Genomic DNA, 14,013 nt, shown 5'->3' on the forward strand with positions numbered 1-14,013 from the left:
ATTGTTTGGAAACCTGGTTAGAATTTCCAAAAGAAATTATTGTGACCTTTTTATATTGAGTTAAGATTCCCTTTGCACTAACCCCCACCTCCTGGTAGTGATTTAAGGACTAGCGTCTTTGCTGAAGCAGATGTGCACTTACTTCCCACAGTTACAGTATTTTGAAGAGTAAGCTAACTAATGATTTTTAACTGCTCAATATAAGCTAGAAAGAAGCAGTTTCCCCCCACCCCCGCAAAGAAGCTAATCACACTTGACCTGTGTGCCGCTTAATTAAATCAAGTCATCCGTGGAAAACAGTTGTGTTCAGTAACAGGAAGAAATTGTTGAAAGTGAAGTGGGAATTATTCCGCCTTTCATGAAAAATTGCACCATTAGTACTTTGTAGGATCAGACAATGCTTTTATCTGGGGGCTGGCCTCACGGGGGAGGGGCTATTTACAGCAACCGACTGAAAATGCTGCCAGTGTAAAGAACGGTTTGAAATTAATTTCCTGCTTCCGTTTACATATTGTCACTTGTCTTAGGAGGATCTATAAAAGTGTATTAACATTTAAATAGCCACTTGAAGGATCACATTTTGATTAAAAATTCATGAGGTCTTATGGAGCTCTAAGAGTGAAAAACATCTCTTGTAGCTTTAGCTGCCTGGCCATCCCCTCCTGTGGTGACATACTGTAGATGGTCCAGGGGCCATCCTGGTGAAATCGATATGAACTCATTGGCAGTCATATCCTTCTGATGGCAAGTTCTTAAACTCATGCCAAGTAGTTCCCCAGATTTACCTAGCTACTCCTGAAATCCTTTTGTTTCTATTACTAGGTAATTTTCAGAAACAAAAGAATGCTAAAAACATAAGAATTTAGGGGCTAGAGGCATGATTCAGTGGTCAAGAGCACTTGTTGCTCTTACAGAGGACCTGGATTCAATTCCCAGCATTTATATAGTAGCTCACAACCATTCATAATGCCAGTTCCAGGGACTCCAACGTCCTCTTCTGACCTCTGGCACCAGGCATGCACATGGTACACATACATATATGTATGCAAAACACTTACACTAATGATATAAATCTTACAAGAAAATACCTAAAAGTTTTGTGTGTGTGTGTGTGTGTGTGTGTGTGTGTGAGAGAGAGAGAGAGAGAGAGAGAGAGAGAGAGAGAGAGAGAGAGAGCAGCTAGTTTATTGGACTTTCTTTTTGCTGTTTTTAAATGATTTTTTAAGGGCAGTGATGGCACACGCCTTTAATCCCAGCACTCGGGAGGCAGAGGCAGGCGGATCTCTGTGAGTTCGAGACCAGCCTGGTCTACAGAGCTAGTTCCAGGACAGGCTGGCTCCAAAGCCACAGAGAAACCCTGTCTCGAAAAAAAAAAATGATTTTTTAAAACATTTTCTGTTTGCAGAGAGGAGGGTAAGATGGGGTGGAGCTTGTGCATAGGAGCTGGAGGACACTTGTAGAAGTCAGTTCTCTCCCTTTACCATGTCAGTCCAGGGAATCAAACTCAAGACATTGGTCTTGGTGGCAGGGGACTTACCTGCTGAGCCATCTCAGCTTGTTGGCATAGGGAGCTTACAGGAGTCTGAGTGGCCCCCAAACAGCTCCATTGCTGTAAAGCCCCAACCCACTGATGACCAAATCGTGGAAGCTGCCTTATGGAGTCATTCAGCTCACAGTGAAGCTCCGCACAGCGCAAAGAGCTGCACGTTGGCCACCCATCCTGGCAGTGCTGTGGTCAAGCCATTTCCTTGTGGACCTGTTTTCTTACTGTGAGGAAGAGAAATGGGGGGGGGTCCTTTCAGTGAGTTGCACGGACACTGAATTCACTGTGACCCCCAGAGTGTTCTGCCATGCTCACCACTGCCCAGCAAGCAGACCGTCGCAGTCTTTTTCTCATATGTACTGAGAGCAGAGCATCCTCATCCTTTCACACGTCTGTTGTCACACAAGTCACATGTAGATTTAGTTTAATGACAGGAGTGTTTTGCCTGTGTGTGTGTGTGTGTGTGTGTGTGTGTGTGTGTGTGTGTGCGCGCGCGCGCGCCATATACATGCCTGGTGTCCTCAGACATCAGAAGAAGGTGTCAGATTCCCTGAAATTGGAGTTACATAATGACTGTAAGCCATAATTTGGGTGCTGGGAAATGCTCTTTGTCATTGAACTGTCTTTCTAGTCCTGAAAATACACGCTTTTAAAAATATTTATTAATTTTATGTGTATGAGTGCTATGCCTGCATGACAGAAGAGGGCATCAGATCCCATTACAGATGGTTGTGAGCCACCAAGTGGTTGCTGGGAATTTAACTCAGGACCTCTGGGAGAGCAGTCATCGCTCTTAACTGTTGAACCACCTCTTCAGCCCCAAAAGTACAAGTTTTGATCTGTAGTTTAGACTCATATTTCTTGGGAGGCAACAAAACCAAATGAAACAAAGTGAAGTGAAGTTTGTTTTTGTTTGTTTGTTTTTTTAACTCTCTCTCTCTAGGACTCTGGATTGATTTGGAAATGTCTTACAACGGGTCCTTTCTGATGACTCTCGAGACCAAAATGAACTTGACCAAACTAGGTAAAGAGCCTCTTGTTGAAGCCCTGAAGGTTGGAGAAATTGGCAAAGAAGGGTAAGGGGCCGTATATGAATTTACTAACCAACCTTGGGGGACCGACTTCTCCCTGCAACCTGTGAGAAGCAGATCGGGGTGTGAGAGCCCTGGTGTGGACAGCAGGCTCAGTGTCAGCACTTGTGATCAGAGTAGCTTTCCACCCAACCTGATGGTGTCAGCACTGGCAGGGGTAACACTGTCTCAGTTACCCAGAAAGTATCCCTGCTGCGGACAAGCAGGACAGATGCCTCTAAGCGTAAACTATTCTGTGAATCGAATCCTTACGCTGAAACCTGCTTCAGCTTCCAGCCACAGACAGCAGTATATGGAACAGATTAAGGTCCCCTGGGGATCTACCACTTTAATCACCAGGTCAGAATTATTTATAATGAGATGGTTGATTTTGCAGCTAAGAGGATACTCTGAGAGTTGTGAGAAGCATTTTCCTGAAATAATACAATATTGATTTGCTTAGTAAATTCTGCTCTTTGTAGACAGTATGTCTGTTACCCAGAGTTAATCTGATTTAGAAATATTCCAGGATCGTGAGGTAATTAATGGAGCCTGATTTTTTTTTTTTACCCCCTTTGATGCCAGATTTTCAAACACCTTAAAGGTCACTGTTCTGGCAACACATCTAAATGATAATATTGTTTTAGCTGAGTTAAAAGGTGTGGCCTTTTCCATCTGAAGTTCCTAATCTCTCTTCAGGGACTAAACTACAATGGCCAGGGGCTGCCACAGTGAACTACTCTGCAGACTGTATGCAAGGCACTGGCTCTTGGATTTTTTGCTTGGTTACAGCTGATTGGCCCTCTAGGTCTGTAGTACTGGTAGATCGAAGTTCAGTTGTGTCTTCAAGAACATTCTTCTGCTTAGATTATCTTGACTTATCCAGGTTATGCGTTGTAATGTACCTGTTTTAATGGTTGGAAAACTGCACTTGCTGTATTGCAATCTAACTTGATTCTGCTATTTTCCTTTTATTTTTCTGCTATTTGTTAAAATGTATTTGGATTCGGCAATCTGTGGATTTGTATTTTCTGGTGAGTGGCATTCATCAACTCCTTGTGTGGCATTCCATACCCTGTGAGTGCTGAACCTGCTGTGGTCCCATTTGAAACCACAAGAAAATGTCTTTTCATCATGTTCCCAGACATGAAGGCACAGTCCAAGGGCTTGAGAAGGCTGAGAGCAGAGGAGGGGCAAGGCTGTGCTGAGAGAGTCTCTCTCATCTAGCCTTAGTCAGACCCAGCTTCTTGTCCTGCTGTCTCACCCCACTCTGACCTCTAGCTGGGCAGTGCCAATCTGACCTTGGGACAGTAGAGTTGCAAAGACCCCATAGGCAGAAGCAGTCTGAAAACGAGGTCTCCTGGGCTAGGATTGTAGCTCAGCGGGAGAGCAGTTGCCTAGCACATGCCAGGCCATGGGTTTGATCCTCGGCACTACTTGTTTTTAATTGTATCTACTAAATAGGACTGGGACAGAGCAGTCTGGTCATAAGCATTTGAGTAAGGAGCCCTTCTGTACAGCTGTACTCCAGGAAGGGCAACGGGGCTCTGTCGGGAGGTGAGTCGTATGCAACAGGTGGCAGCAGGTCACTTTTGGTCAGTCTTGTCATTCAGACATTCCACAGTGACTGCCATCCATCTGGCTGGTCTTAGGATGCTGTGCTTCTTTAGACTGACGGAAAAGACTCCCTTTCTTTGGGAGCGTGACTTCCATGGTGGAATGTATTTCTAAAACCATCTTTTCATAGAAGAATCCTGTATGGAATGTCTGTCTTCTTCTTGTGAAGATATTAAATTATGTATTAATATGTAATTGGCTTTTCAAATCAAAAACTATAACTATATTTACTTTTCAATGCAAAGAAAAATACAATCTCAAAACCATGCTTCTAGAGGAAAAAGGCCTGAGAAATGGGCCCTTGGGGAAGCTGAGGACTCTAGACCCCCATCTTTATTTCAGAAAATGTTTCCACAGGCATTGGTTGGCTCAGAGTTTCTAAAAGCATGGAAAGCTCCTAGAAGCCCAGGCATAATTCCAGAGCCTAGCTCGAGAAGCAGTTCTCAGTTCTGCTTCCTTGGTTCCTCAGCTGTGAACATGTGCAGCCAGGTGTGGCTGAGGAGAGGAGAGACAGAAGTCAGCCCATGTCTTCCTTAATACTGAACACCCTAGGGTAGACTGTGTAGTGTCCCCTGCAGCCTCTTCCTCTAGCCCTTCCCTTTAGCCACCTCCACCAGTCCAGGCCTCATGCCATGCATGGGTTTGCTCCGACTGCCTAGCTTTGGCAGGGCCTTGGCTGCATCTCACTGCTTTGTTCAGTCTCCACTCAAGTGAGATACTGGTTAACCTGTGAGAAGTTCCCTCTTCTCTTCTTATGGGAAGTTTGTTTATAGTGGTACCCAGAGGGCAAGATGGAGAAGTTGAAATCTGCAATAGTCTAAAGTTGTTCCTATTCTTTGAAAAGCATGTCCACTGCTTATTTGTGGGCATTTATCCTTTAAACTTTTACTTCCACAAGCAGGCTGTCTTCTTGTCACATACTGTAGTCACTTTGGAGCAGTAGGCAGCCAAAATGGTCTTCAAGGCCTGGGAGTGTAGCTCAGTGGAAGAGCTCTTGCTTAGCATGTGTGAAATCCTAGACACAATCCTCAGCACTATGGAGGTGGAAGAGGTGGTAGGGCCTGAGCAGTCTAAGCTGTAGGAAAGAGCCTAAAAGGAGCCTTTAAGTGGGTTGGAAAGAGATGCATCCTACATGACAGATCCTTTAAGTGGGTAACTCCCTCCCTCCCCTCCTCCCTTCCCCCCTCCCTCCCTCCCTCCCTCCCTCCCTCCCTCCCTCCCTCCTCCCTCCTTCCTTCCTTCCACTGTTGTTTTTTGAAACAGGGTTTCTCTGTGTATCCTTGGCTGTCCTGGAACTCACTCTGTAGACCAGGCTGACCTCAAACTCATAGAGATTTGCCTGTCTCTTCTTCCTGAGTGTCCGGATTAAGGCTTGCGCCACCAGATGTGGTGGAACTGATTTCTTTTCTTTTTTTTCTTTTTCCTTCCTTCCTTCCTTCCTTCCTTCCTTCCTTCCTTCCTTCCTTCCTTCCTTCCTTCCTTCCCTCTCTCTCTCTCTCTCTCTCTCTCTCTCTCTCTCTCTCTCTTTCTTTCTTTCTTTCTTTCTTTCTTTCTTTCTTGTTTTGTTATGTTTTCGAAACAGGGTTTCTCTGTAGCTTTGAAGCCTGCCCTGGAACTAGCTCTTGTAGACCAGGCTGGCCTTGAACTCACAGAAATTCTCCTGCCTCTGCCTCCCTGGAATTAAAGGCACCTGCCACCACCACCTGGCCTATAGCTCCAATTTCTTGTTTTTTTTTTTTTTTTTTTTTTTTGGTTTTTCGAGACAGGGTTTCTCTGTGGTTTTGGAGTGTAGCTCCAATTTCAAGGCCATCTGTTGCCCTCTTCTGGCCTCTGCAAGCACTGCCTGTGCATAGTCCACAGACTACAGAGATGACCGGAAGTTGCCAGAAGTGATAGAGCTTCTTAGACAAGAAATAAAACAGTTGAGCCAGTTGCGGTGGTTCATGCTAGCAATCCCAACACTTGAGAGACTGAGGCAGGAGACTTACCCTGAGTTTGAAGCCAACCTGGGCTACATAATGCGTTCCATAAAGTGAGACCCCATTTCAAAAGAAAGAAAAAATTTGGTCCGAGATAGAATCTGTGATAAAATAGTTTACTTTCTCTCGTGCCTGACTCCAAGCAAAAGACATCATAACAGAATCAGCTTGTTCAGTGACTCTCTGAGAGGGTGGAACACTTGCGGAATTCTGAGGTGTGTTTAAAGCCAGTAGTTTCCCACATCTTACTCGTCTTTTATGAGATGTTTAGTGTCTTTCTCTGAAATGCTTGCTTACATCATAAGGTTGAAAGCATAAAATACACATTTAGATGTAAAAGCTGCATATGAGCCAGTCATAGGCTTAATTGGCCCTGGGTTCTACATGCTACAGCTTCCATTTTGGATAATAGGGGTACCACTTGGTCAAAATCAGAATCCACGGCCTCTGATACACTGGAGCCCATACAACATTATCTGAACTATTCACATGAAGCCACAGAGGATTTGTTCTGGAACCCAAGAGCTCAGCCTTTGCCAAGGAATGGAGGTGCCAGGTGGTACACATTGGTGGGGACACAAGGGGCCATGGCTCAGCAGTTTTCACTACAGTCCTAGATGCTGCAGGCAGCCCTTTGTGCTGTGTGGATGAGGACCTGCCCTGTGCCGTTGGGCCAGTTTCCATACCTGACAGCACAAGGCTCAAGAACTGAGAGCACAGCTGTTTGGTGGAGAAATAGGAGTTGTGTAATTTCTGGCAGTTTATGTTTCTGACTCTCCTTACCCAAAAACTCAGTTCAGGGTTGTTTGAGAATTGCATTTGCTATGTAGATTTGAAACCCAAGAGCATGCTCTTTGAGGAAACAGTTCTGTGAGCAGTGAGGACTTAGTGTCACTTCTGTTACGGGAAACAGGGAGCAGGTGCTTCAGCTGAGGAGTGGCTTCTCAGAGGGTCATCCCCTTTGATATGGAAGTTCAGTGTGTTTGCACAACTCTGGCTCCATTTCAGAGCCAGGATGAGCAGGATCCGTGTGTCCTGCCTGGGAGGACGCTGGTGAGATCCTCTTACAGGCAGCTCCTGTTTCAGGGTGAGAGGTTTAGCCTGGCCCTCGCATGCATGCAGCTGTGTGCTCTACCCTTGACCCCCATTAATCAGGAGACAGTTACCCTGGTGGACTTTCAGCGGCTCAAGGAGGTGTCAAAGAGGACAGCAGCAACAGGGAGATTGGATCTACATGAACAGCATTGCCTTTCTCTGCCTGGCAATATAAGGCTGTGTTTAGTGAACATTTGGTGGCTTAATAGTGTTTAGAGACTGTCTGTGAGTTCAAGGCCAGCCTGGTCTACAAGATCTAGTTCCATGACAGGCTCCAAAGCTACAGAGAAACCCTGTCTCAAAAAATTAAAAAGAGCCGGGCGGTGGTGGCGCACGCCTTTAATCCCAGCACTCGGGAGGCAGAGGCAGGCGGATCTCTGTGAGTTCGAGACCAGCCTGGTCTGCAAGAGCTAGTTCCAGGACAGGCTCCAAAACCACAGAGAAACCCTGTCCCGAAAAACCAAAAAAAAAATAAATAAATAAAAAGAAAAAGGAAAAAAAGAGAGACTGTCCTATGTTCATTTCATGCCTAGCTAAGGCCCCGAGCTCTAGAGATGGGGCCCACTAGTAGTCTCATGAGGAAGCAGCAACTTTTGGTAGGTCAGGAAGTCTCCACTGCACTTCAGAAGGAAACCTTGATCCCACACCTCTGCTGGTGATTCCACAAGCCCCACCCCTCTGGAACCCAAAAGAATGTAGTGAAAGGCATTACTGTATAAGGGGGCTGCAAAGCCTGTCCTTTAAATTTGTGTTGTTCTAGAAAAGTCCCTGAGTTCTCAGTTGCTTTCTTGAGCCCCGTGAGACTTGGTACTTTGTGACTTTGGACTTTCTCTGTGATCCCGCCTCCAGGATATGGAGCAGGTGTGGGATAATATATCTACTCTCACTAGGGAGGAGTCCAGCCAAAACTAATTTGAGGGGTAATTAATCCAGAGATAAGGGACTTGCCTGTACACCTCATTCGCGCCGAGGGAGTCATGTCACCAGCATTAAACTGCCATCGTAACCCCTGCTAACTGTCTATTTTTTCATTCACACACCTCCTCCTTGGCTCCCACATTTTATGTGACTTCATCACACTCTCCACCTGTCTATTTGGTGCATGCTCAAAAGTAACTGTGGGCTCAAGTCCTCTGCAGTCCTGTCGGGGGACTTGGTGCTGGAGTTTCCTGACTAAGCCGCCAATCCAAGAACTCTTAGATTCTTTCTTAGTGACATTGGCAGCATATGGCAGGAGTTTTTCCTTGAGCTGTGTGTGTATGTGTGAGTGTGTGTATGCACTGCTGGTGACTTTCTCCCTGTTCAGTTGCAGGCCCAGGGTATACTGTCTGGCCGACAGTGATGAAGAATCCTCCAGTGCCGGCTCCTCTGAGGAAGATGATGCTCCAGAGCCCAGTACTGGGGACAAACAGCTGCTCCCCGGGGCTGAAGGGTGAGTGGATGGGGCTTCCGGAGGTTCAGGAGGTTAAAGGAGCCACCAGGAGGCTGCCGGTCTTTTCTTTCCCCTCCAAGCTTCTTCCAGCACACAGAGTGAAAGGTTTCAGCATCAGCATTTTAAGAGGAGAGGCTTGGGCTTTGTCTTGCAGTGTGAGTAAAAATTAGACTTTGAAGGACAGGCTTGTTGCTAGAATTGCACCCTGAGTCTTCAGAGGGCACAGGCTGCACACCACCTCCCCCTGGTGGCCGCAGAGAGAAGGGACCTGGGCACAGCACAGCCAGATCTACTTGCTGCTGCAGTTCTGCAGAGCTGAGATGGTTGGGTTATTTCCTGGGTGAATTTTGACACTGGATGATCCAGAAGCTGCTCTTCTGGATCGTGAACTTCATCTGGGTGCTCTGTGCCTGTCCCTTGGGCAGTGTAATGATCAGAGTGTGTCAAGTGCCTTTCTGTAAGGACCTTTAAATTATTTAAAAGGAGATAAAGAAACAGTGGACACAGCACCAGGTGAGTCAGAAACTTGTAAGCAAATAGCAGCCTGCTCGCTTTGAAACTGTTCAGAAGGTGAGAAGAGCACACCATGCTTGCACAGCATTGTTGGTTCCGCCTAGAACTATTGTTTATGGCTAGAGGTGGAACTTGGTTGTTGAGTGCTTGTCTAGCATGTGCAAGGCCCTGGATTCAGCACCCCTCCACCCCCAAAAGACACACGTATCTCCATACACACACTGTCCCTGATGTCTGAAACTGCACAGGATAGGAAGAAGCCAATCAGGCAGGACCCTAGGCAAATACTGCTTTTCTCAGCTTGCCGGCATAGCTATTCGATGCAGCTTTTTCCTTATGTTCTAGTTCCAAGCCCTTTGATAAGCACCTGGCCCTCAGTGGGTGTGACACTACCTAAAGCTAATAAAGATAGTCTGTTAGTCGCTGCAGTATTGTCTGTCGGCGCCGCATGGCTCGGCTCTCTGTGTGCTGTGTAGAGATTGTAGGACAAGGACTCCTGCTGAGTCTCTGAGGGACTCTGTCCGGATGTCCACTGTGCAGTGCAGCCAGGATGTTCTGTCTGACCTTTATACCTTTTCTAAAGTAGTAGTTGTCAACCAAGGGTAATTTTTTTTTTTTTTTGGTTTTTCGAGACAGGGTTTCTCTGTAGCTTTGGAGCCTGTCTTGGAACTAGCTCTGTAGACCAGGCTGGCCTCGAACTCATAGAGATCCACCTGTCTCTGCCTCCAAGTGCTGGGATTAAAGGCGTGCGCCACCACCGCCCGGCAACCAAGGGTAATTTAACCCCCACGGGGGCTAATGTATGATTATGTTGTCAGAGAATGTTCTTGCCACGTGATCCTCAGAGGCCAAAAAGGCTACTAAACATCCTGTGCACACAGGGCAGATTTCAGAGTGACCTGTTGAAAGTGTGCCTGTGTTGCGGTGGAAAAGCCATTGGAGAGTGAATGCAGTCACGAGGCTGTGTTAGTCAATGATGCTCATATATAGACATTTGCCGCCAAACCTGACAGCCTGAATTTGATCCCTTGGCACCCTACTCCACGGGCTGTTCTCTGATTTGTCCACATGTGCCTTGGCATGCATGCGCACATGCACGCGCACAAACACACACACACATGCTAACATACCTTTGTATTCTTTGTTTGAAGGTATGTTGGAGGTCATCGAACAAGTAAGATTATGAGGTTTGTTGATAAAATTACAAAGTCAAAATATTTCCAAAAAGCAACAGAGACAGAATTCATTAAAAAGAAGATTGAGGAGGTCTCTAATACACCCCTGCTGCTAACTGTGGAAGTGCAAGAATGTCGAGGGACCTTGGCGGTCAACATTCCACCACCCCCGACGGACCGGATATGGTACGTAGGACTCTAAAAGTCCCAGCCTACTTAACCTTGGGACAAGAGCACTTCCACACTGCTTTCATTAGACTCAAGTGTCAGTCGTTAATCCTTGGGTAAGGATGATCTTCATATGTCAGGAAAGTCGAGGTGAATGTGAGGTGCATAAAAGGGGCTGTTTCTATCCTTGGTCCTCCTTTCTCTAAAGCAGACTCATCCTAACTGCTGCACTTTGTATCCAGCCCTCATCTCTGCCTAGCTTGGGCTGGACCCACACCACTGGCTTAGTCCTCTCGCAGCCTATTCTTGACAGATCATCTGGGCAGTTAGGAGATGGTCCCTGAGCGAGTGAGGCCATAGTGTAGGGTTGGGAGGCTGGTGTGTGCACTGGGCGTCTGTGACAGGAGGCTGTCTGAGGAGGAGGTTGAGTGCCCTGTCACCTGGGAAGCTGAAGATACAGACACGACTGGTGCACTCCCCAGGGTTTCAGCAGTTGGCTTTGGGGTGAGGATTACATACAGTGCCTAAGCCACAGTTTAGAACTGATGGATTAATTATTCATAGCCCTTTAAAATTAGTGTGCTGAGTCCTGTAAAATAGTCGTAGTGCATGTGGTGAGGAATAAGAGCTCAGGGCTCTTATCACATTGTAAATAGCACTCCTGATGAAAACACAGCCCTGTGGTCCATCATAGCATGGACCAGTGCACTACGTATCTCCTTGGTGTGCAGCAGGCGTTGCAGAAATGTTTGGAAGGTGTTTTTCCTAGTCGGCTGATTATTCAATGGCAATGTTAGTGTTTCCCAGCAAAACTCAAAAATAACTTTGTAGGTGGTTTTGTGTTGTTATTTGTTTATTTTGGTATATGAGACAGGGTTTCTCTGTGTAGCCCTGGCTATCCTGGTACTAACACGGTACACCAGGCTGGCCTCAAACTCACAGCGTGCGCCACCACCACCTAGCATTACTTTTTTTTCAAAGACTTGTTTGTTTTGTTTTATGTGTATATGCAAGTACCTGAATGTGTGTATGTTGCTCAAGGAGGCCAGAAGAGGGTGTTGGATCCCCTGGAATTGAAGTTGCAGACAGTTGTGAGCCACCATGTGGGTTTTGGGAATTAAACCCAAGTCCTCTGGAAGAACAGTCAGTGCTTTCCAGTTCCTATCCTGTTTCTTGTTGTTATTGTTGCTTGTTTTAAGTGAATGGCAGTAAGAGGAGGGACGACAAGATGACAAGTTGAACTGGGACCCAGAGGTGGAGAGAACTGACTATCTCCACAGGTGTCATAGCACTCACACAGAGTTGTGCGAACACACACACACACACACGCACAGACACACACACAGTGTTAGCTTTTCTAAATAAGAAAAAAAGATGCCGGGCAATGGTGGCGCACGCCTTTAACCCCAGCCCTCAGGAGGCAGGGGCAGGCAGATCTCTGTGAGTTTGAGGCCAGCCTGGTCTACAAGAGCTAGTTCCAGGACAGGCTCCAAAGCTACAGAGAAACCCCGTCTCGAAAAGTCAAAAAGAAAAGAAAAAAAGAACCAGGCAGTGGTGGCACACGTCTTTAATCCCAACCTCTGCCAGGCAAAGGCAGGTGGATCTCTGTGATGTTGAGGCCAGCCTGGTCTACAGAATGAGTTCCAGACTGACTCCATACATAACTACTGAAAAAAAAGACAGGATCTCCATCCTTGAAAAGTGAACAGGAATTTTAAATAACACATTCTTGGCAATGGGACCTGGGCAGCATATGCCATATACAGTAGGGAAATCTCTCTGCATTATAAAAGGACATTATAAAAGATATCAACTGCTACAGAAATGAAGTAAGATGGACTATTTCAAGCTGTTTAAATCTTTTTTTTTTTTTTTTTTGGTTCTTCGAGACAAGGTTTCACCATATATCCCTACCTGTCCTGGAGCTCACTCTGTAGACCAGGCTGGCCTTGAACTCACAGAGATCCACCTGTCTCTGCCTCCTGAGTGCATTAGTGTTTTACCTATATGTATGTCTGTGTGAGGGTTTCAGAACCTCTGCAACTGAAGTCATAGACAATTATGAGTTGATTGTGGGTGCTGAGAATTGAACCCAGGTCCTCTGGAAGAACTCTTAATTGCTAAACTATCTCTCCAGCCCTTTACACCATTTTCTTTCTTTCTGTTTTTTTTTAAAGATTTATTTATTATGTATACAGCATTCCTTCCATGTATGCCTGCATGCCAGCAGGGAGCACCATGTGGTTGCTGGGAATTGAACTCAGATCCTCTGTAAGAGCAGTCAGTGCTCTTAACCACTGAGCCATCTCTCCAGCCCCCCTCACACCATTTTCTTAAAGTGACTCTTCACTGCCAGAGGTCTCAAACAGGCTCCTGGCCAGTCATCTGGAAGCCATTCTTCACAGGATCGATGGATGTACCTTCCACTTTAGGAAGAGAATCACCTTTTTCTGTACTTACTTGCATTTTTGCCTTAGTGTCTTCTACAGAACTAGGTCTCTTTGGCGTTTTAGGGCATTTTTTTTTCCTGTTTTTTGAAGGATTCATCGCCTTTTGATCTTGGTATTGATTGACGGTTTTGTCTTTTTCCATTCTGGTTTGATTTTTGTGCAGTTTTGACTGGAGTATCTCATACAGATTCTCCCCTGGAGCTTTTTCTTCAGTTACCTCTTTCTCCTCCTCATCTCCGTCATTGTCGTCATCTTCATCGAGTTTTACTTTCTTCTCTGGAGCCTTGTTCCCACTCCCAGGGGCAGATGACTTTGTCGACATCCTTAAGAACTTTAAATCCTCCTCCTCCTCTGATTCTTCATCTTCCTCTACAGCTACTAGGTGCTGTCCACTGATATGCACAGGCCCTGAATCACAGTTCAACCTTAAGACCACAGCTGGTATCATTTCAAAGCCCCCAAGGGGTACTTGGTTGTACAGACATTTTTCCAGTTGCCAGTGTGCCTTTGAGTGGGCTGCCTTAAATCATTGCTTCTGTGAGGTGCACCTAGCCCCTAAGTGGATGGTTGTAATGATGACTGATGCTCACTTTCACAGCTGAAGGGATAGCTCTGGCACATGTCCACATCCATTGAGCTTCCTAAAGTGGAGGCACGTACTCCGGTGTGAGGGAAGCTGGACAGAGAAACTGCTTTTATTGCTTCGTACTTACGGACACACAGGATAGAGTCGTGTCAGGGACTAGACTTCTGTCCCGTTTGTAGTCAGGGTCTGTGATCCTCCTGCCTCAGCCTCGTAAGTGTTGGGATTACAGTGTGTGCTGCCGCACTCTGCTCGTCTGGACACTTTACCAACATCTCTTAGTGTCTGTCTGCTCTGGTGAGACAGCGTGACAGCGTGAGGTAGCACACCTGTAATTATAGCACTCAAGAGGCAAGGGCAAGAGGATTTTCAGTTTTAAGCCAGCCTG

The 14,013-nt window shown here is 46.2% G+C and overlaps 1 protein-coding gene and 1 pseudogene across 2 annotated transcripts in view; one reads left to right on the forward strand and one right to left on the reverse strand.

Annotated features, from left to right (window-relative positions):
• The window catches only part of Tex2 (testis expressed 2), a 119,985-nt gene that overhangs the window by 100,862 nt on the left and 5,110 nt on the right, over positions 1-14,013 (forward strand). Inside the window, exons 8-10 of one of the 2 annotated variants that reach the window (XM_075990341.1) lie at positions 2,487-2,619; positions 8,611-8,736; positions 10,401-10,610. In XM_075990341.1, the coding sequence (XP_075846456.1) occupies positions 2,487-2,619; positions 8,611-8,736; positions 10,401-10,610 (469 nt within the window). The remainder of the gene's footprint in view (positions 1-2,486; positions 2,620-8,610; positions 8,737-10,400; positions 10,611-14,013) is intronic. The other variant, XM_075990342.1, reaches the window with a different exon arrangement.
• Positions 12,939-13,675, reverse strand: LOC142859531 (nucleophosmin pseudogene; annotated as a pseudogene).

The sequence above is a fragment of the Microtus pennsylvanicus genome, chromosome 11 (assembly GCF_037038515.1).
Source record: "Microtus pennsylvanicus isolate mMicPen1 chromosome 11, mMicPen1.hap1, whole genome shotgun sequence".
Lineage (NCBI taxonomy): Eukaryota > Metazoa > Chordata > Mammalia > Rodentia > Cricetidae > Microtus > Microtus pennsylvanicus.